This window comes from Synchiropus splendidus, chromosome 12 (genome assembly GCF_027744825.2).
Source record: "Synchiropus splendidus isolate RoL2022-P1 chromosome 12, RoL_Sspl_1.0, whole genome shotgun sequence".
In the NCBI taxonomy this organism is placed as follows: Eukaryota; Metazoa; Chordata; class Actinopteri; order Syngnathiformes; family Callionymidae; genus Synchiropus; species Synchiropus splendidus.
Genome location: NC_071345.1, coordinates 19,611,681 through 19,635,144, shown reverse-complemented (window position 1 = coordinate 19,635,144; position 23,464 = coordinate 19,611,681). Strand labels below are relative to the sequence as shown.

The following is a 23,464-nucleotide window of genomic DNA, read 5'->3' as shown; positions in this document are numbered from 1 at the left end:
ATAATAGAAGGCAATGAGAATAGTGTGAGGGTAAGGTTGATGAGAAGGGAGTCCAGGATGAAAATACTGAAGGTACACATGGTAATATACAAGAGTGAAGGAAGGAGTTGATCTGTAGAATACCTCAAGCGTTGTAGGGTGACTCTGAAAGTGATAGTTGACTATAAGGTGTTGCCTCGTGATCAGATGGATGAGCCAGGTGCAAGCTGAGACAGGAACAATTCTGTTCAGAGTTCAAGGAGAGGTGCACACAGGCTCTAGATAGCACAGTGATGGTGGTGTTGGGTGTATTATGAGGGGAAAGTGGAGGTTAGGGGATGGATTGATGGGGTTGTGGATAGTATCAGGCAATATTAGAAGGCAAAAAGAGGAGGCAAAGGTTAGTGCGACTACAATAACGTGGTCGGACTTGGTGTTTAACATGCCGTAGGACAAAGAGAGGTTAGCAAGGCGAAGGTAGGGGGCTATGAGTGAGTTGCATGAGAGACTGGATACGGATCGCAAGGAAGGTGAAAAGTATATACCGGAGATGGACAAACAGAGACGATGGGAGAAGATGTGCAGCAAGTTTGTTTGAGCAAGAATATAAGCTGTAATTTATGATCAAGGGACAAGGCCATGAAAGAAAGATGTCTGGAGTGCCTTAAGGAACTGATGAATGAATAGTGGGAGGTGGCAGGTGAGACAGATCATCTGGCACTTGACTTTCCAATATGGATGTGGAAATGTGTTCAGAAAAGTCTTGTCTTGCTTCGACGTTTGTTTATAGCATCCAACTGTTTGATATGTTTACACTGGTGGAGCTTGGTGTACAGAGACAACACATGGAAACATGTTAACCTCTGTCAAAAACAACAGGTTTTCTGAAGATTATGTGATCGTAAAAAACATAACTGCAAATATATATAGAAAAGATTCCTTGAAAGTAGTGACTTCTCGATCAAATACATGTAAATGCTGCTAATGTAATGATACACTTTTTTTTATCTATTGATATGTGTTTTAACTTTACCTTTCAGCATTTTATTAAACTTGTCTGGAGCAGTGGACTATTTAAGTGTGAGAAATCATAATGTGATGACACCACCACATCACTCTAATTTTTAGATTTTGAATATGAAAACTTTTTTTGTCAATAACACCTTTGAATCAAGCCATCTAGTTACTGTTTTTCTACGGTATGACTTGTCTTAAAGTAGCTCTTATTTCGTTGCATGGAAGGTGACAATCCTAGCAGACGACCAATTTGGTCCATAGACTTCGTTGTCTATTAGAACTTAACTTAGTTTCCATCTTAACTTGTAATTGCGAGTACTTTGGACAACTTTTCGTTCGATTATTGTTCAAAGCTTTATCGTAATTTACGGGAATGACTGCAAGGATCTGGAAACCCGTCAGCGTGCGCGTCCTCGCGTAAGCAGGGACGAGCCGCATGCTTCCCGCAGGGATCCTTGCGGTTACACACAGTGTTGCACTGTGTATATATACGTGTGCGTGGTAGCGCGCGCGTGTGTACATGGCTACAGACAGAAGGGACTGACCGGGTGAACGGTGCTTCAACTACTCAGCGACAAATATCCAGTGTCTCAGGGCGCTAATTCACAAAATGGAGCAAGAGTTCGAGTCGATCGATCTATCCGGGAAATGGCAAAACATTTACAACGTAAGTCCTGACCCGTGGCCTGTCGTGTTTCTATGGCGATCGTTTGCTAACTTACTTAGCCTCACTTGTTTTCGAGACAGCCTTGTTCGTTCTCATATTGGCTGCTTGATGTCTAGTCCACGTTGACATCGGTAGGCTTCAATACTCGCTACCAAACGCAATTGCGCGTCAGTAGTTGATAAAGCCCGGTAACGAACTTAGATGTCCGGGGTCACTTCCGTAGCGGGCGACGCTGATGTAGCTAATGCTAGCTGTAGTTTCTGAGAACTCGCCGGGACTTCCTGCGAAAAGCGCATGTGTTTAAGCATCAGCCTCCACCACAAGTTCTCTTTCTCTGTGCTGCTTTACCTCCTTTATCTCCATTAAAACAGGCATATGCTCGTGAACTTGCGTCTTCTTTTTTACATTTTTATTTATAGATTTCATTTTTAGCGTCCTGGAGAAACTGTTATCAAGTGGAGGTGACTAATTTGATGGAACACAAGCGCGTGTACGTGACTTTTTTGAATATGCCAAACCAGTTTGGGACGGACTGTGAGATCCGGATTACTGTCGGTCAAGTCATTACATGCCAACCCGAATCCTTTATCATGTCTTTGCGGGAGTTAGTGTCAAGTTATGGCGTTCTGAGGGTAGCAATAATCCAGATTTCACCATTTCATTTCAAGTGATTTATTATGACGTTCACATTCAGTCTTCTGTCATGACTGTCAGGTTTTGACTAGCTCTAGTTCTTCCTAAAATATTTGACGTTAGGGCGTTATTTGTTATAGAAAGCAAAGACATGCATTCCAAGACTTGTCACACAATATTATCTTGTAGAACCAGTCATCTGATCATTTTAATTCAAGTGTTGGCTGATGTGATCAAAAATTCCTGATGGCACCGTTACACCTGTGACGTGGTTGAAAAGAACACACTCAAGAAGCAGCTCTTGAACGTGTTCTTGAAGTTGATCTGAAGTGTAACCGTTAGAAAGTACATATACAGTATGCCTTGCATGTGTATTGAAACATGTACTCATTTTTACTTCCCTCCTGATCCCTTACGCTCAAAGGAAATCCGAAACCAAGCCAGTGAATATCCTTACAAAGTAGCAAAGCTTCCGGCCAATAGGAATTTAAACCGCTACAGAGATGTCAGTCCATGTGAGTAAAATGCTCCAATTGTGTTGCCAAAAGACACGTGGTGTTCTTGCTGTTCATACCACCTTGTCTCTTTGCTGATCAGATGATCACAGTCGGGTAAAACTTGAAAACTCTGACAATGACTACATCAATGCAAGCTTAGTCGAGATGGAAGAAGCCCAAAGAGCCTACATACTTTCTCAGGTGAGCTGATCTACTTTGGCAGGAATGCTTCTGCTTGTGTCATCTCCTTATGAGCTTTTTTATTTTTGCTTTTCTCAGGGGCCTTTAAGAAATACTTGTGGTCATTTCTGGCTGATGATTTGGGAGCAGTGCACCAAAGCTGTGATTATGCTGAACAGAGTCATTGAAAAGGGATCTGTAAGTATTAACTGTAACTTTCTTCTCAGGAAATGCAAGAGAAATTGATTTTGCCTGCGATTGTTCATTTGAAGAATTATAACAACGCTAAAGTTCAGCTAAACAATATTGTTGAAAAAGTTGGTCTGCTGGATGACAATGACACACGTATTCCTTATTATAGTTTCAAATGTTTTTGAATTGATGTTTCTAAGTGTGTAGCTTATCACCTTTCTTGAATCTGAGCTTTAGATAATCTTAACTTGGGGCAGTCAGGCGTCCTTGTTGAGATAAGTGGGGATGCATTTTGCCTGTGTTGAGCTTTAGTAGATGGCATATATAGAATATATGAACTGAATCGACAAATTCAATTTGACTTTAAATTAGGTTTGGAGTATAGATCTTTCAAATGTAATATTGCAGAAGCTGACACAATCTGTCCAAAAAAACTATCAGTCTTCTGGTTTAATGAAACTGCACTTATTTTCTTGTATTTATATTTTGAAGTGGGTATCAAACAATTATGTTCATTAGTGTTCTGGTGAGATGTGATGGCAATGTGTCCAGGTTAGTGGACTACATAAGAAAACAATGGTGTGGGTTACTGTCCATTTGTAGCAAAATTGTCTTGTGCAACATCCAAATGCCTTGTAGGGATGATGATTGCACCCTTCTTTCAGTTAAGGCCAGTTCACCAACTAATTTGTAAATCGATAACTATATCCATATCTTATTCCGACTAAGCTACATGAAGAATCTGCTTAATGGCTTATTTAAGCCTGCATGTAACCCTTGCACTTTGATTAAGATACCTGAACTTCTGCCGTGCCACGGAAGTAAACACTAAAGTGTCAACTCCTCAGGAAGAAGTTAAGACGATCTGGTAACATTATATACAATGAAAAGGTCATGTGTGTATCCATAACTGCTGTAACGGCCCTCGGTCTGCAGACGTGTAGATTTGGGCTTCATTCACGTTCACTAAGGTCCATTTTTTTGGTCGCTTCTTCTCACGGGAACATTAAAAGGGAAAAAATAGGACATTTCTGAAGTCTTTGTGTGCAGCAGCTCTCTTCTGACAGTCAGACAAGTCCTTCTAGCAATTGCTGTGTTACACAAGTAAAATTTAGTCATCTGTACAAATTTCATTAAAATATGTTTGCTCAGTTTTGGCTTATTTTGAATCGACATTCACGTAACAGCCAAGGTTTTGAATCGACATTCACGTAACAGCCAAGGCAGAGGACATACAGCCACTGTGATTAAACACATTCACAAATGTAAATGTTGACAAAGTTCAGTTCCCAGTCTTTGCACACGATAGGAACTGGCTTTTAATAACCAGTTTTGCGTTGAAGACCCGTCATAGAATGGTACATTAAATATGGTTTACTTGTTTTGTTTCTCTTGCTTTTTTCTTGCTCAAAATGATATCGCATGACTTTGATAAATCTCGACAGTCGGTTTTAACTCCTCAAAACAATAATTATACTGATATGATTCTAAATAAATGATCAGAATGTGCATTTTTTACTTCCTCTTATTAAATTTGCTACAATCTTCCCCAAAATTCCCCATATTGCTGCCAATTCTTAATCCTCAGTGTCCATTCTCCTTTTCCAGGAAAAGTGTGCACAGTACTGGCCAACCCCAGAAGAACTCGAGATGTCTTTCACAGATACAGGGTTTGTTGTGCGGCTCCTCTCAGAAGAGGACCAATCTTATTACACCATCCGGTTGCTGGAACTGCAAAACAAAAAGGTAAGCGGAGAATTGGAGATTTGCCTGGCCATTAATCTTTGAGAATGAAAGAAGATTGTATCACATGTGCCGTGGAACTGGTTTTGAATCATGTTACACTTTCGCCTTTGTTTTGTGTGGCACAATTACATCACTTCTTTTGGTTTCCTTATTGGCCGCAACATTCATACTTCAGTAGGCTGGCAGTGGTTGTGCCACGGTGGGGCGGAGATCTTATAGTGTGTTCTAGGTGTGTTCAAACCTGGTAAATTACAAGTTACACCCTCCAGTGTATACTTCCCATTTCGGAAGGTGGGAGAATTCTCACTGTACAAGTACACAATCCATGATGGCTTCCTGAAGCGTGAACACGAAGTACAAGTTTTGAAATAATGAAATTTGCCACAAGAAACCAACATGTCACAAATTTGGGTTTCTTCTTCACCTTGCTGTTTTTTTAGTGTCGCAAAAACGCATTTATCATAAAGTTGCTTACATCAGAACAAGGCACACGTGAGAGTCGCTTTCATGGACGTCATTACGTCCGACTTGTATACCTGAAAAGCATGGAACTCTGCTGTGATGTCATGCGTAGCTCCAACTTCTCACTTCCCACTTAGCTGGAATGCAGCATGAAGAGGATGTGGGGAAAGATGTAGACTGCTAAGGCCTGACAAATCAATTGACATGACAGGGTCAGACCACAGTGCATGGCATGATAACCACAGACTTGTCAGGGTGTCTATGGAAAGCACAGTTGGCTCAGAGCACTCTTTACAGCTGTTCTGTTACTCGTCATCAGGACAGACTAAAGACGTTTTCAAATGATAACACTCCTATTAGCCCTCTTTCAGACCGAACCTTTTCTGAGGTCAGAGGCCTGACCAGAGACAATCCAAACCCATGAGCGTCAACGCTGTTGACATTGGGAACCTACTTGCTAAAATAGCTCCTTCGTCATCAGTTCTGTTTTGAGGAAACTTCAAACAGGTGTTCGACATTTCTCAGTCCTATTTCAATTCATTTCACCTCCAGCTGCACCACCATGACCTCATCCTTCTGGTTCTTTGTCAAAACAGTGTTATATAATTTGTAATATCTGAAATGCTATGGCCGTGTTTGGATGTTGCTCATTGTTTTAAGACCCAAGTACATCATTCATGATCAGTTTCTCTTCCAATTGTTTGTTAGTTGTTATGCAAGTCTGATCTTAGAGCTATAAATGCAGACATATTTAAATCCTAACCATAGGTTCAGGAAGATGACGTTGATTGCTGTGCCAATCTTTTTTTTTTTCTTTTTTTTTTTTTTTTTTTTTAACCATAACTGTTATTTAAGCATGTTTGGTTGATTTACCTTTTGTGTGGATTTCAACTGGCCATAGTGTGACTCCAAACTTTCTTTTGCAGACCGGGGAGTCGAGAGAAATTTACCACTTTCATTACACCACGTGGCCTGATTTCGGTGTGCCAGAGTCTCCTGCCTCTTTTCTGAACTTCCTCTTTAAAGTTCGTGAGTCCGGGTCACTGGGCCCTAACCACGGTCCCTCTGTGGTCCACTGCAGTGCTGGGATTGGACGGTCGGGCACCTTTGCCTTGGTGGACACCTGCTTGGTCCTGGTGAGACACTAGAGGGAGTTTATGTCTCATTGCCTGGCTTTTAAATGATTTGTGCCAGAAGTTTCCTTAAGACCAAGATTTTCAATGTATACAAATGCATATGCTTTCATAATTATATAAGTAATTTGTAGTTAAACCAATTCAGTGTTCATTTTGTTCTCTGTATTATATTTCTTCATATTGTGAAGTTCAGCCACCTTGGTTCTGTTGACAGGAACCAGCTGAAACATCCTGGTTTTGCATAAATAGTTCCTCTTTTAAACTACTTCCTGTCTTTGTTTCGAGTTTTAGTTCACATTTTACATGAAAAAAAAAAAAAAACTAAAACTAAAAATGTAACTAAAACAGTTTCTTCTTGTTATCGTTTGACACCTGCTGGCATTAAAACATTCCTGAAGTCGGTCTGCTTTTGGAAAAGAAGTAATAATTGAAATAGTATTACTAATAATAATTTGTTGAAGATGATCTTGATGAACTTTTTTCTGAGGAAGTAATCTCAGTCAGCATGATCAATGTTCCTTTCGTAGAGTGACATTTAAAACATTTGTAATTGCAGATGGAACGCAGGACGAACCCAACATCCGTGGACATACAGAAAGTGCTTCTCGATATGAGAGAATACCGCATGGGCTTGATCCAGACGCCCGATCAGTTGCGTTTCTCCTACATGGCTGTGATAGAGGGGGCCAGATCAACTTTGGGCTCCAGTCTAGCACAGGTAGCTCTGACTCTTGCTTTCATTTGGTACTTCCTTAATACATGCTTAATTCAGTTATAACAATCAGTAAGAAAATAATCTAAATGTTCACCATTCACTCACTATATGATGGGATAGCTAGATGGATATCAGTCCCATCAATTACCATTTTAGTTTAGTTTTTAGTTTTTTCTCACTTATCTTTTTTCCAGTGGATGATACTGTTATTTTTTTCTTGCCAAAAATAAGTCGAATTCTGGTTATTCATGCCTTTTGTGATGGCATTTATACTCAGTGACTCCTCACTGGATTTGGAATTCTGTGTTCTGCTTCAGTATAGACTTGGGAGTTTTCAGATCCGGTTTTGTTGAATGCTCTCTCCTTGGTCAGGTTTTTTTTTTTTCAGTTGTTGGTGAGTTCCACCTTTAAACTGATTATTGGTTGGTTCTGTATAGTTTGTTACTCTTCATCACTTATTTCTTTCAGTTTTTCTAGGATTCAGTCATAATCCATTTTTGACTTTCAACATGAACATGAGTACAAAGCGGTCATTTGACTGTGCACTGTAATTTGCTCCATATTTATTTGTAGAGCCATTTTCCGTCAGAGAAGCAGTGTGAAACGTCGGTATTGATTACTCCATACCGCCACTCATGTTGAGTCAGTGTGTATACTGATGTTAATCAATGGCTATGAATGAATTCCTTGCTAATTCACCTGACTTTCATTTGTCTTCTGTGTAGTATTCGCCGTTGTTTGGTTTTTGTGGTCTTCATAATCAAAGTTCTTGAATACGCTCCAGTGGGGGTTTGTCTGTAGGTTTGTGCATGTTCTGTTGTTAATGTGTTCATGTCCTTTATTGGGTAGACTCTTTCATCTTTCCTTCTACCAATAGGGCTCGAAAAAGTTACATCACAGAGTTGGGAGAACTGCATTGCGTTGTGGGCCTTTAGGTCAACTAGAAAGTCTGTTTACAACACAGTCGCCAGCGCTCTGTGGCTGCACTGTTCGTTTTTTGAGTTTCATCTGGTAAACTTAGATCATGGTTCTAACATGTTGTGTTATTGACTGTCACACTGGTTCCCAATCCCACGCCTGCTTCAGGAACACATTGGTTTGTGATGTCTCTCATTTCAAAAGTGTAAGAAAAGCCAAGGACTCTAAGACTCTGAATAGCGTGTATAGGATGTATAGCAGTTGTAAGATGGTCAAACATCACTTTGGATGGTTATCTAATCACTCAACATATGTTGGTGTGTTCACTGCCTAATTCTAATGAAGTATCTTGTGGGTTTTTTGTTAATCGGTGTGGAAATGAGGCAAATTACTTTGCTAGCTTATGGATATGAAGGTATCAATGTCCCAGTTTTGCTGAAATCTTAAACAAGCTTCTCGAATGAAGCAGAGGTCCTGTTTGTAAATGGCTGACCAAGAAAGACCTGAGCATTATTAAGCCGGAATTGAACTACAGTGCCAAGCTCAGGAGGCTAGAAAAACTGGTCGTATGTTTTTTTTTTTTTTTTGCATGTATTAACTGCTACTCCATGTAATTCAATGTCATTTAACTTGACTGCTTTCGTGGCCTTTTCTGAACACTTTTATTTTTACTTCTACCTCAATAAATCCAACAGTGATGCGACATGGCACATCCCATGCTCTTTTTATTTTTATCACATTTTTGTAAACCTGTTTTGTGAATCAATTATCTGGGGCCTTGCAATTAATCTGGTGAGGAACTGCTTCTTGTCCTTACAGAGCAGCAAGCAGTTATCGGAAGATGATGAGGTGCCATGTGTGGCTCCTCCTCCACCTCCTCCCAGACCAAACCTCAATAGCAGCCGACCAAATGGTCAGCCAGGATCCAGACCAGAGTCGATGCCGGTGCTCGAGGACCACCTACCATCTGAGGAGTCTTGTAGCTCTGTGCCTAATGAGATGGAAAGTTCTGGGTGAGTAGCACGCAACCATATTCTAATTTCTAAAGGGGGATAAGATACTGTCTGCCGGAAGAATTTAGGTCTAATCCCTGTTGAAGAGAGAATGACTGAATGAATAAAAATAATTCTAAATTCTGTCATGACAAAAGCTTCATTCTTGACACAGCTGTGGCACTGCACCGTTATCTGACACCCTCCTTTTCCCCCTAATTCAGTGCCAGGAAGCGATTTCGCGAGGAGCGCATTGCTAGCACCTCACAGAAGGTCCAGCAGATGAAACGGAGACTGGTGGAGTCGGAGAGGAAACGTGACAACTGGCAGTACTGGAGGCCAATCCTGCTCAACGTCAGTGCCGGCGCGGCTGTGGCCGCTGGCCTGCTGGTCTTTTGGATGTACTCAAACTGACTTTTACTTTGCACCAGTACCTGGGATTAGGTACTACTCCAAGTAGATTTAGTGGTAATGTTTGCATAACTGAGGGTATTTATTTCTTATGGAAGAAGAAGCGTGAGCGCTAGATCAAACGAGCGTGTGTATATTTTTCAAGCAAGATCATAACAAAACTTGCGACATCTCAGGATCTTGGTGCCAGCACGATGATTTTCCTTTCCTTCTCATCACGGATGTTGAACTGTGTCATAGTAAATCACTATGAATTGCGCAGTACAAAGACAATATTGATAGTTTTATTTTTCCATTTATTTGTACTGATCAGGTATTTGTTGATCAAATGGACACATTTCAAATTTACAACTGTCCTACCAGTAGTTTTGTAGGATGTTTCCTGGTTCACTTGTATTTTTTTTTTTTTTTTTTTTTTCCTTTTGTGAAATGCTCTTGCATGCATTCAACCCCCCCCCTCTTTCTCTCTGAACAGCTTCTTGTTCTTCCATTCACATTGAGCAGGGCATCCCAAAATGGACATATATATATATTTTTATGTGACTGGATATGACAACTGCCTTGCTGGTGTTTTCTGCTAGAATGCTAATCCTTTTTGTTTTCCATGCCTCATTTTTAGGGTCTCATCCCATGGATAATGTCATTCAACTCAGTGATATTTACCCACTGGATGGGTTTTTATGTGTGTGTGTGTGTGTGTTGGCCCTCTGTTGCCCCAAAACCAAAGCAAGTGTGCCCGTTTAAGGAAAGGAAACGAGTCCTTGTCGTAGTTCAATGCTAGAATGTATTTTCTGTTGGATCCCTGGGATCTGAAACCTCTGAATTCCTGGCCCCAGAGTTCAGTGGAAGCTTTATTGGTGTGCAGAGCTGTAACAGTTGGCGCTGGGATGAAAATATTCAGAGTGATGGCAAACAATTTGACCTATTTGATTGCTGTTGGTTTTTAATGTGCCTTGAACTAAGTTAAATTCAGAGATTAGCAAGTGTGTGCTATACTGGAAAGTGTACACGTTCCTTTTCCATAAAATGCTGTAGCTAACGTCACTGACTGGTTTGTCATATTTGATGTGCTGCAATAGACTAATGGACCCTTTAAACAGCAATTTGTCTTAATTTGACCATTCCCACTATAGCTCATGGTATTTTCCTCAGTTCCCCAATAAACCAGGAAAGATGATCTGTGACATTCCATAAATTCATAGCTCCTAAACCCAGTTTGGTCATCTGCTGTTCTGCCATGTCGTGGCGATGTTAAACATTGGGATTACATAGCAAAACGTGACAAACTTCATGAATAATAAATGATTCCACCCTTTTTAAAAGTATTTTTTCTTTGTGGTGATTGTTTTTGTGCAGATGTGTCATTTATCTGAAAGTGACACTTGTTTCTGCCTCTTTGACTGTGAGCCAAATCGTTTTAAGCAGAGTCAGCCCTCTGCCTGTGGGTTCCAGGAATTGATTCAATATTTCAGAAGCCAGCCGTCTTCTTACTGACTGCTGCAGTAATTGTATTGAGCCGATGCAAGCTAGCCAATACATGCTGCAGCAGCGTAGGACAGAGGAGTTGCACATTGCCTGCCTATTTTAAGAGAGTATAAATACAGCTGTCTTACTGTTGAGTCGTGGTTCATCTAGCTACTGTCATTTTGCACCGGGTTGTCTCCTCAGCTCATAACTAAAATCAAACTCCATTACATTTGGGACCAAAATGTGTGGGTTGAAAAATAAAGAATGCATTTTTGGTGTTTCATAACAGGATGCAAGAGTCAAAATAAAACATGATATCTAGCTAGTTTTAGTTGAGCACATTTGACTAGTTTCTAGATACATACACTGAGTCCTCATGACACAAGACATAAACTTGAATTTGCTCTCTCATCTATTACAGGGGTTCTTAACTTTTTTTTTTTTTTTTTTTTATCTCTGGGTCCAACTTTTCTTGAGCAAATGGACCCAGGGCCCATTCAAGGAATAGAACTGACTCATCACTCTTGATTTCATTTGTGTTCAATAACCATAATTAGTGTACTTACACATGAACAAACCGAAACCTTGTGAAATGACATGAAACCATGCACTCATCGCAAAGATATTTATGTCATCAAAAAGTCCAAACAGCTGCAGAAGCAGGTGCAAGTCATATTCATGAAATTTGCTGAAGAAATAAAAAGAAATTTACAATTGATCTAAACTGTTGAGAAAATTGGAAAATCTATACATGTTAGGAATAAAATTCTGAGTAAAATAAATACAATAAAACAATGTCTAAACATTGTGAAATAATGAAATATGAACTAAAGAAGATGCAAGTAAAATGTAAATGAAAGTATCGCCATCAAATTTTCTAATTGATTTTAAAAACTGCTTCAATGAACAGTTTTTACTGTTGGGGGAAGCATTACTTTATCATTTTTTCTTTTCAAGTAGTTCTCCATAGTTGGTAACCACCACAAATTTGCAGCTGTCAACTCAATTCAATGACACACTACCGCCACCATATGTGGCAAGTTTATTAAGGCTGAGCATCTTTGACTAAAAGCGACCCACTTGTTCTTCGGAACGTGAGGTTATTGGACGTGTTAAAGGAGGACCTGTGGTGGATTGGTTTAAGGGGGGCGGATGATCGAGGAAAGTAAAGGTGGTGTGCTGACTTGTGGCGACACCTGATGCTAAGGATGAAGAGGTCTCTCCACACAAAACTGAACACATGTAGACAGAAAGATGCAGCTGAAACTAAAAGAACTGTGGCAATAATTGAGTGGGTAATACAAAATGACTACCGAGGTCCACAAAACTAAAGTATTGTTTGTGAGGGACAAAAGACACGTACTAATTCTCATTCAGTTCCAGTTACATTTGGGAAGACAGCGCCGATAAAACTACAATGGGGTCCTTTGCCGGACGAACTGGAAAAAGCGGACCAGTATATTGCCTGAATAAAATTACATGACACCCATTCAATTACTGACCTATACAAACGTGCCATTTCGATATCTACTGCATACGCGTATGAACGCATTTAGAATACCCTTTTCAAATAAATGTAATACGAAAAAGCCTGAACATTACAAATTGAAATTCCAAGGGCACACTAGTCGCAGCGTTCCCGCTTCTATTTCCGCCACTGTTTGAACTGTCAGATGGGAGTTTTGTCGTGTTGTCTCCAAAGATCCAACTTCAGCTTCATAGTAGATTCAGTATGAGTGGTGCGCTCGCACAATAATTGTAATAGTCTAACTACTGTGTTTTTGGCGTTTACTTTAAGGTTATACTTAGAACCCATGTCTTTGCCTACGGAGAAAACTTCCGAGCTGAAGCAAATGATTCACAGCCATCTGCTGAAGGTAAACAAGTCGATGTCATTGACTGGAATCAAAACCTTAATGATGCACGCGTATAAGCAATGTACCCAATGTAAAACCTCGTATTGACCAGTGAACTATTTGCTCTTAGTGGCTTGCAAATACCGAACACTGGTTTGTAAAAGTTTTATTCCCTTTTTAATCCTATTCATTCTTGTTAGTTGCTGAGTTAACTTTATTGTTATCTATGTCCCAGACGGCGAGATTTAAATGTCTTATTTACTCATTTCTATCCTTGTATTTGTTACAGCAACCCTTCGAATTTATTTATTTATTGCAAGTTTCGATGGCCTTTGATACACATATATCCAAGTAAAAGATGCTTATGACTCTAACAAAAATACAATGAATTTGATCTTCAAAAATAAATAAATACTGCACATTCCAGTGATATTGTGAATGTTTGATTTCCAAAGTGAACATTTACTTTCATGAAATGCATGTATTGTTATTTTTTCCTTTTTATTTTTTTTAAATGTCAGATGGATATAAACAAGAAGGTCCAGCAGGTTCTCGCTGAAACTGTTCGGGACGGCCAGCGAACAACACATGGTGCTCTGTCCGAGGCTGATCTTGTTCATGCTCTGCAGCGCAGAGGCATCATCGATGAAGTGATCAGGGACATTCATGCGAATCAGGTTCCTTTTAATTTTAAACCTAGATTATATCTAAAATAACCAAACACAACATGATTTTTTTTTTTTAATATCTGACCTTTATCTGCAAGGAGGTCTCAACACAGCCAGAACACGAGTCTGTCCTTAAGTCATCTTCCCATCCCAATGGTAAAATACAAACTGATATGAAAAAGGGTGAGTCATTTTAGAAAGTGAACAAATAAAGCATTATAAAATCAAATAGAACCTTATTTTTTTCCCCTTCTTTTCTTCAAGCCAATGTCAATCCATCTAGGCGGCACATGTATCTGCAGGTGCTCGGTGGTAAGGCCTTCCTGGAGCACCTACAAGAGCCAGAAGCTTTACCTGGGCAGGTGTGCCCTACATTTACACTTTACATGCACTTCCGTAATCAGAGGTTTCGCTCCAAGGCTGTTCCATGTGCGTGTGAGCCAGATCTGAATGAAGGATTTCTCCTAGAGGTTCACAAAGACAGCCATGGTAGGTTCTAGTACTCGTGCTTTGCTTCCATATTTTGTTTCACATTCGTTTTTTGCCATTGTTTTTCTGATATTATTGACTGTGCTGCAGGTGAAAGCAGTAAGATGGCGGATGCAACCACCATGTTGTCCATGTGTGATCCAATTCAGCTTGTGCTCATCAAAACTGACACCTCTGGTGAGACCTCCCTGGTCTCGTCATACTTCCTTGACTGGAGAAGAGTTCTTTGTGCTCCAAGTGGAAGGACCTGTTTTGCTGTGGAGCTCATGGGAGTTGGTAAAACTACTTTCTTTTTTTGTCGATGGTAATATGCTAAGTAATGCTTTGTGAACCTCTTCATGCAAGCTTTTTGACAATTGATTTTACAATGTTAGAATTAATACTTTCTCTTTTTTTATACTTCAAATTACCTCATGATTTGTTATTTTAAAAAAAATGTGGATTTGTGCTAAAGGGAATGTACATCGCTTGGATAACTTTACTTCAGCTAATCAATGTCACAGTATTTTTTAGTTTGTTGAAAAATAGTTCATCATTGCTGTCCATAATGATTGCATTTATTTAATTAGGCATGTAATCATAGCATATATAATAGGACGTAATAACCTTCACCGAAATCTTCATAGAGATATATAATTTGCTCAATGAATTACACGTACAACTTGCTCTAAGTTGCTGCCAGTTAAAGTGCATTTGTATCTTGGCTGCATCAACTACTTTTTGGTCATATTGTGTAGTTACAAACAAATAAAGTTACAAACTACATTTTTCTTACTTATAGAACTAAAAAGACCTTGGAAGTTTTCAGTTAATGGACACACAGTAGAGATTAACTTGGCGGAGATACAGTATGAGTATATCTTGAATGTCTTTTGTTGCGTGTGTGCAGTGCTCTGTATATAAATGTAACCAACTGCTTTTCTCAACAAGTAAGACTGTGTTTACATTTTGCGTTACAAGGAAGTGAATCCAAGCTCCCAGTAGGGATTCTAACCATGAGTCTGGAGCTTCATCCTCCTCTCAGTGAGGTTCTGAATGCCGACATCATCAGCACGCAGGTACCTCACATCTTCCGGTTGGACCTTTGCTTCTTTTATTTTCATGTATGATTCCTCAATATTGATGATTTGCAATTTCCCCTCAGCAATCACTGGAACGACAGAGGACTGCTGAAAAGGAGAGGCTCTTCCTTGTCTATGCCAAACAATGGTGGAGGGAGTTTCTTGAGATTCGATCCTCGAATCAGTCGAAGATGGTCAAAATCTTTGCACAGGTTTGACAACAATGAAAAGCAGTTTTCTGTACGGGCGGGAGCTAGAGTGAAAGGAAAGCAATATTGGCCAGTAGTGAGAGCTGCCATGATATATGGCTTAGAGACAGTAGCTCTGACACAAAGACAGGAAGCAGATTTAGAGGATGTTCAGGTTTTCAATGGTAGTGTTTAGAAAGGACCAGATTAAAGTCAAACATGTCAGATGGAAAAAGGTTTGTAGATGAAGTCAGGAAGGCTAGACTCGGATGGTTTGGACATCTGAAGAGGATAGCTCGAGAACATGTCAAAAGATGAGTGGCGATGTGCTGCTGGAGATATGTGAAGGTGAAGGATGCTGACTTAGGTAACCCCTAATCATTTTCCATGGACTTCTCACTGCAGGATGAGAATGGGGTCAACAGGCCTGTGTGTTCATACGTGCACATCCTGCGGGCTGGCAGGTTGCTCGAAGGCCCCCGGCAAGCTGCCCGCTTTGTCAGCCTGCTGGCCCACGAGAAGGCTCCAGTGGTGGGCGGAGGGGAAAAGCAGGAGCAGTGGTGTACCCTCATGGCATTTCTTTGCAGGAGAAAGGTAAGTGGAACTGTCCACCTACTGCTGAGAGTTGTCGCTCATTTTTGTTTAATTAACTAACAAAACCCTAAATGACCCCTCTTTGTTCGCATTGTTGTTATAGATTATGAATAGAAGGGTTTGTGTGTGTTTTTTTTTTTTTTTTTTTGCTGTGATGTCTATTTTTCAGGTGTCTTTGTTTCTATGGTGTTGATTATTTTGTTGCTTTGTTTATGTCTTAATGTCCATACTGTTGCTGTGTCATTGTAAGGGCATGTGTGTTGCAACGCCGAAAGCATACCTTCAGCATTCATTAAAATTCATTCATTCATTCATGAAAATAATCTTCAGTCTCTCCCATTTAGACCGTGTCAGTGTAACACCTTATCCTATATACATTCATTTCTTCATCGATGATTAAATTGCCTGTTTGGGGGAAGCATCAAAACAACAGCAAAAAGTGTTGTAGCAGGCTTTTAACTGCTTTATCTTTAAATTGTACTTGAGTCTATGGTGGTACAGTACTATTGTTTGTCTTTTGAAATATGTCAATTCCTCAATTTTTTTCTTTACATTTGTTCACAAAGAACTATCAGATTGATGTTTAATTTCATCTCCTTCAGGCAAAAATAATTTACATCAAGGATGTTTTTGAAATGAACAATTCTCATAAATATAGATTTTCGGACCACTGACTTCTCCCTTAAAAATATCATAGTTACTTAGCAGATTCCTGTCGGTTACTTTCAGAAGCTGTTGACCACAGCTCCCTTTGCCTCAACTTAAAAATGACCGGTTTTCCCCACTTTCTTGAGAGTACATTATATATATATTTATATATATATAAAAAATAACTGTTTGTCTGACCTTGTTTGGTGTCATTATTGCAGCACTATGTCTGTGCTTGCTGATTGGAGCTCTTTATTTTGGTCAGAACAGCTCATTTGTCTACTTCTAGCTGCACCAAACCTGACAATAAAAGAATCATAATTTTTTAAAAAAGCATAATTTTACATAATTTGTTTAATCGGTTTGTCACTAGGATTAAAAACTAGTATATATTTTTGTCAGTTTTGTTTGCCTTTTATCGCTGCCTTTAACTGGTCATTCTGCCAATGGACTATAGATGCTTCATACTAGAAACGCAAAGATTCATTTTAACAACAATTTGATTTGTGAAGTACAAGCCAGTACAAGTCAAGGCCAATATCTGTCATCTGTCATCCATGGACTTTGGTAGTTTTAAGGCTAAATTCTAACATTTTAACTGTGAAGTGATGACCTGGACTCTTGTCACATTTTACAAGTTATTGTAGGTACAATAGTCATATCAAAATAAAATGCAACCAGGTTGGGTGTTAATTCAAACGGAACAATTGATGCTTGCCCCTTTATTCATATGGTGATATTTCTACATGAAATGTAAAACTGAACAGCTTATTTTTTTAACTTATTGTTTTGGAAGTAAGATGTTCGAATATCAAATAAATAGCAAAATGAGCAGTAGTTAAACCTACTACCCTCATTTCACGCCCCTTTACTTCAGCATCATGGGACCTAATGCTAACTCAAAGGAGAGACAAAAGTTATTTTCTGATCTAGCTTTAAATATACCATAGACCTCAAATATGATGTCTGTGCATATGAGTGATGCGTCAATGTTTTGTTACCAATTCACCGGCTTTAGTTACATTTCAGAGAAGGCCACACACAATGCTTTGTGAAATATTTCTTCCTGTAAAATGCACTTGTTTGTCCCTGAGGTGTTGCTGAGTGCAGTTGAATGTGATGGTTCTTCAAACGGAGGACACATGCAGAGTTGAGTGACTGATGCAATTTCCCCTCACTGGTGGAGGCCACAGTCATAAAGACGTTCTCCTTTCACCATAACGGACACAACCCATCTCCGAGAGAGTGGCTGTCGTCAGCGGAGATTTACGAGTTTCATTCCAGGAAAAATGAGGTTATCTCTGTCAGTTGTCCGGATGATCAGATTCGGCTGTTCATTCAAGCAGTTCTGGGAACATCCATCATTTCTGATCTTCAGGCCTCCTCAGCACGAGTCACTAGACAGCCTCCTCCCTGTTTGTCGGAAAAACATAGCAGTTTCTTACCGTCATACACGATTCATTCATTTCTGTGTCTCTCCTCCAAACATCTGCTTTTAGTTTTAGAATGGGGTTAACAGAAAGAGATCAGTCCTTTGTGAGTAGGTGTACTAGTTTTTTTTATGTTTATTTATTTCAAGAAGTTGGTTGTTGTATAAACATCTGCTCACAATGAAGAAACATTTTTCATCATCAGGAAAATTCCGACAATGTAGTGCATAAACCTGTGATCTCTCCCTCTACCTGATTGTTCAAAGTGACTTCAACAACTCTCGACAATATTTAAGTGACTCTTTATCTCCTTGACACAAACCAGATTTTTGAATGGAATGGATAATTATTCAGGCAACTGCTGCGGTTCAAAGCACGGTATAATGATTAAAAAACGTTAAATGACGCAATAATTGTGAAATCTAACCTGACTAACGCTGTCTCATCTAACTGTGAGAACAGCTGGGTTTCAGGCCAGGTAAATAAAATAAAATAAAAACACAAACAATATTATTTTATTATTTTTATATATATATATATATATATATATATATATATATATATATATATATATATATATATATATATATATATATATATATATATATATATATATTTTGGTCTGCAACTCGTGATTTGGATTGTTAACAATGAGTAGACGACTCGATGTATGATGTACAGAATATAGGTGAGATACAGGTCGACACATCAATTGTATTGTAAATACAAATTCTTGTCATGGTAGATATCAGCTACTGAGGTGTATGTACAAACTATAAATTGTTGTGAACACTTTTTCTAGTGTTGGAGGCAGTGCTCTTATAAGCATTCCCTCTTTTGCTTTAGCTTTGTCCGCTGAATCCTCCAGTTCTGATGCTGGACTCGAGTACAGCACTACTGAGACTGTAACATGAAAATATGGTGTGAATTGCAACAAAAGTCAAGACTTTTTTTTTCCAAGTATTGGCATTTCTGGCTCATACATGAAATGTATCTTACTGGAGTCATTTTTGTTTTGCCTGAAAGGTCAGCAGTTCATGCCCAATTGAGCTCCTTCTTTAATAGTGTTGTCTGTCACCACCAGGGGGACTGTGAGGACCATGCCACACTGCTGTGCAGTCTTTTACTGGGCTTCGGCCTGGATGCATATGTGTGTGTGGGCAGTAAAGCAAAGGGAATCCCCCACACCTGGGTCATGACCCGAGGAACAGATGGGAGCATCACTTTTTGGGAGAGCCTCACAGCACGCAGGTTTGCTAAACTACGCTTCAATCAACTCTTGACTTGGGGAGGGTTTTGGAGAAGGTTGAGTGAAACTAGCTTCTAACTTCTACTGACAAAGATATGTGGGTTTGTGAAGCAGTCTTGGCCGCAGATGAGAGCTGCACCAGTTGCCCTGGTAGGTAAGATTACTTACCAGTACGATCTTTTGGGCGTCCCTCCATTCTGATTCAGACTGTGATCCCCAATAAATATATCATGAACTTTGAAAAATGACCCCAGGCTTTTCACAAGCCTGAATACACACTGATATGGCAGTGGTTTTATATTATACACCATGACAATTCATGCTTGTAATGGTCCAGCAACTTTTAACTCATGGTCATCTCATTTTTGTCTTTTGAAAATACCTGAAATCTGCTTTAAAAAAAACTGTCATTGCGTTTTCACGCAGTTATTTGATGAAATATTATCCATATATATGATCCTAGATTAAGTCCAGTGGTTATTCCGGTCACACAGCATCAAACAGGCCTGTGGAAGGGCTTTTTATATCCAAGGCACCCCAATTGAGCTCAACTGGGGATCATATGAACAAACTATTTTTAAAAGTGACAGCAGTTTTAATGTCTTAGTTTGGGCTCTTAAAGTTCATAAAGACTCATCAGTTTTTCCCAGTCATTTTAAAGGCATAGATTTATATATTAACCACAATATTATAATTTTTTTATCATTAAAAAAAAAAAAAAAAGTATCGTCTAATTTCATGTTAACAACAGCACATTTTTCATTTGAAATTTTCTATAGCTGGGGTTCAATAAGTACAGGTATAATTAAATTTAGGTTTCAACAGCAGTGATACTTCTACACCATTTTATGTTTATTTAATGTTGATTTTGTGTCTGTGTGTTTTTCAGATACCTGCATCAGTCTATAGATCCAGATGCTCCACCTCTGGCTCCTCAACCCAAACCTTCTTCTCCCTATCGTACCGTGGGCTGTGTCTTTAACCATCAAACCTTCCTGGCAAACTGTCAGCCTACAGACGCTGTGGACCTGTGTGTCTTTGACCTTCAGGTACCGTCATCACATGCAGACAGTTTCATCATTGATGTGTCAAGTGTCTTGAACACAGAAGAGTTGTTTTCTTACTGAAGTTATATCATATCCTGGACTCTCAGTTTCTTCGCCCCATCTTATTCACACTGACCCTTCCTTCAGAATCAGTCTCGGTGGAAAGCCATGAGTGAAGAGGCTCTGAAGTCTGTCTGCACACCAAGCGTCTCCCCCTCTCTTCCTCCACTCTGCTCCCCAACATTGGATGCTGCGTCTGCTAGCAACCACTTGGAGCTGGAGATGCGGTACCACGTCTCAGAGCACAGGAAGGTAAAAGAAACCAAAAGCACCCAAAGATTAGAGCTGTTTTTTGCTCTTAGCAACAAAATATCTGGGAGAGAGTGTTACATTTGTGTTGTAAATCCAGTCCCCTGTGTCTGTGTGTGATTTCACTCCTCCCCGTCTACTCATGGAAGAGACTCTGCACCATAATGACAGCCTTTTCCGACTGACGTTTTTGCTCCACAATTTGCAAGCCAATGTCCTGTGGTTTACAGCAGCGATGCTCTTGTTCAATCCGCAGGACTTGGGCCTGGCGACAGTCTGGGACGACCACCTGTCCTACCTACTGTCCTCGGCCTTGTCTGCGTATGAGCTGGAGCGCTGCACTGGCGTCTCCTGTGGAAATGAGGAGTTCCAGGATGCAGTGAGGAGGGCAGTGCCTGATGGCCACACCTTCAAAGGCTTTCCCATCCATGTCTTGCATCGCAATGCTCGCCGCGCCTTTGCCACCTGCCTCAAGTGAGTTTACTATGGCATGAGACAGTTTTTTTCTAAACGGATTCACTCGTGTTGTATGAACTTTCTGAACTATTACTTTCTTTCATTTTTGTCTGTAGGTTTCCAATCTGTGATGAAATCGTGTCTTGCCGTGGAGACCACGTGAGACTTGCGATCCGTGTTCGTGTGTTCACCTACCCAGAGGACGCGTGTGCGGTGTGGCTGATGTTTGCTTGCAAATATCGATCTGTTTCCTGACCTACGATGGACGGATGCACCTCTGACCTGAACTTGTTGGATTTTTACTGCTGTAAATATTTTGATGTGTGTATATAACGTAGCTTTTTACCTGCTGATTAAATGGATTTGATCTAGTTTTAAGTACTTTTGCAGCTGTTCGGTGTCATGTCTGAATTGTATATAAATATTGAAATGCAATTATTTTCACTGCTTTCGAACCAGACGCTCCATCGCTGATGAAAGTTATAAAAAGTAATGGCCACTAGATGGAGACATTGGCCTCTCAATGACGGCTGCAAACGCAGATTTGAGTTCATCCTGATCAGGTCTTTTCCACTTAAAAAAACGTTGTTTAATAGCCACTACTTATTAATTTGAGTCGCATGATTACCGTTTTTATTTCTGGTTATCGTGTTTTACTCCTAGTAGATCGCAACTTCACATGAATCCAGCGCCGACAAGCGTGAACATGGTAAAAACTTCGTTTTTCATTATACTCTTAAAACGCTTAAAACGGCGCATAGATCACGATGGAACGCAAATGTAAATGTCGATCAGATTAGACATTTGTAATTCTTCAAACATAGCTGGAGATGGCGCCACTCGACTATCGTGTGACCACATCAGCCCCGGGCCTCCGAGGCCTCGCCGGTGAGTTGAACTGAGCGAATGATGCGAAACTGGTCGTTTAGTGCGGGAGCCAAAAGTGTGTGGATGGCATGCTATAACTCGTGTGTATCGGTATGAATGTCAGAAAATATATTGTGTTCCTGTAGAAATGAGGACGAAACACCGCTCGATGACTCACAAGAATTTATGGCAACAAAATCTTACTTATGATGCATTTTAAATAGAAGTATTTCGAGCTCATCTTCCATCATCTTCTTTCTGTAGAAACTCATTGTATTATTCTGACACAGTCTTCTTGGTTTTCAAGACAATCTGCGTGTATATAAATTTGATGTAAGGCAGGCAGCAGAGTCGGAAGTTGGTCTGGAGGGAAATAAAATCATCATCAATATTATTCATAATTCAGTGTCAAAATTACAGAAACAATTACTGCATTTTTACATCATCTGTCTGACATGCATAAAAGACAGAGAAATATTTTTACTTTAAAGACAGTCTGCTTTGGAGAATCTTGAAATGTCCCCATTGTTTTCTAATTTAATTCACAAATACATGACTTTGGATGTTAACCAATCACATCTGTCCAGTCAAATAACATTTCACACATGAAGAAGTTCAGCGTTTAAATCAAACCTCTTCTAACATAACCAAATGATTGCTCCATTTTCATGCAACCATTACTATTAGAAGAAGAAATCTAGAAATTGTTTATACTTGATTTTCTGTCAAATATTTCAGACATCATAAACGCTGTGCTGTATTTGGCATACTAGCTAGTAATAATAATACATCTGCAATTCATATGCAGAATGAAGTGTAGTTGCTGTGAGAGGTAGTGACACTTTAGAAGCCTGTTTATTTCGGAGCGAGGCCCAAGTTGTTTTAGCCTTGTCGGCGTAAATCAGAATTGTGCGTCAACCGTGTGGATTTAATCCAACATGAAAAATAAAGGGTTTTCTTGTTTGGTGGAAAGACGCTAAAGATTGTTGAGGAAGGTCTGGGGGAGGGGTTTGCGGTGGGCTATTCCTCGTTGAAACAAACAGGGCGTCTAATTAAAGACCGGCTGAGTGTGAAATTGTAAAAGAGGCCGACTAAAGCTGCTGGGGTTGACTGACTTGTTGTGTTGCTGGAACAAACTTCTCTCCTTTGGATCACTCCGTTAAGTTATTTTTGTGTTTGTGTGCCGGCTCGCGCCACCTTGCTCTCCTTGGAGTCCTTTGTTGACGCGTCAGCCCCAACTTTGAGAAGACGCCTGCCAGGACGGCCAATTAATTCAACATTTTCCAGGCTGTAATTTGCAATTCTGCATCATGACAAGGGTTGTAGAACAAGAGGATCAGGGGGGAAGCTGAGAGAGAAGAGCAGGGCTAATGAACGAGTCTTACCTTTTCCTCACAGAATCTCTCCACACTCACCACAGGAAGTCAGAGGAGCGACGGAAGTGTTTGACGCTGGCAACTCAGGTAGGATTTCAGCTCATATGAAACAGCAGCGTTCAACAACAGGTCTTCAGGGCACTGGCTGCAGGAAACGGAGGGAGAGAAGAAACCGCCTTCCATCCGTCGTGTGTGAGAAGAGAACATAAGCGCGA

General features: G+C 39.9%; 2 protein-coding genes across 3 annotated transcripts; both read left to right on the top strand.

Annotated features, from left to right (window-relative positions):
* Positions 1 to 1,463: 1,463 nt before the first annotated feature.
* ptpn2a (protein tyrosine phosphatase non-receptor type 2a) lies at positions 1,464 to 10,886 on the top strand. The gene is made up of 9 exons (XM_053881816.1): positions 1,464 to 1,663; positions 2,721 to 2,811; positions 2,894 to 2,994; positions 3,073 to 3,171; positions 4,774 to 4,911; positions 6,300 to 6,509; positions 7,066 to 7,227; positions 8,962 to 9,155; positions 9,359 to 10,886. The coding sequence occupies exons 1-9, from the start codon at positions 1,607 to 1,609 to the stop codon at positions 9,546 to 9,548; spliced, it is 1,242 nt and encodes a 413-aa protein (XP_053737791.1). The 5' UTR covers positions 1,464 to 1,606; the 3' UTR covers positions 9,549 to 10,886.
* Positions 10,887 to 12,675: 1,789 nt separating this feature from the next.
* On the top strand, positions 12,676 to 21,338 carry cep76 (centrosomal protein 76). Of its 2 annotated transcripts, none has more exons than XM_053881305.1 (13): positions 12,676 to 12,889; positions 13,390 to 13,545; positions 13,638 to 13,719; positions 13,801 to 14,025; positions 14,116 to 14,301; positions 14,986 to 15,083; positions 15,170 to 15,298; positions 15,680 to 15,868; positions 19,031 to 19,197; positions 20,085 to 20,244; positions 20,389 to 20,553; positions 20,807 to 21,024; positions 21,123 to 21,338. In XM_053881305.1, exons 1-13 carry the CDS (start codon positions 12,827 to 12,829, stop codon positions 21,259 to 21,261), a joined length of 1,977 nt encoding a protein of 658 aa, XP_053737280.1. In that variant the 5' UTR covers positions 12,676 to 12,826; the 3' UTR covers positions 21,262 to 21,338. The 2 variants fall into 2 exon arrangements, with proteins under 2 accessions (XP_053737280.1, XP_053737279.1); XM_053881304.1 differs by having other exon boundaries at positions 13,635 to 13,719.
* Positions 21,339 to 23,464: the final 2,126 nt, after the last annotated feature.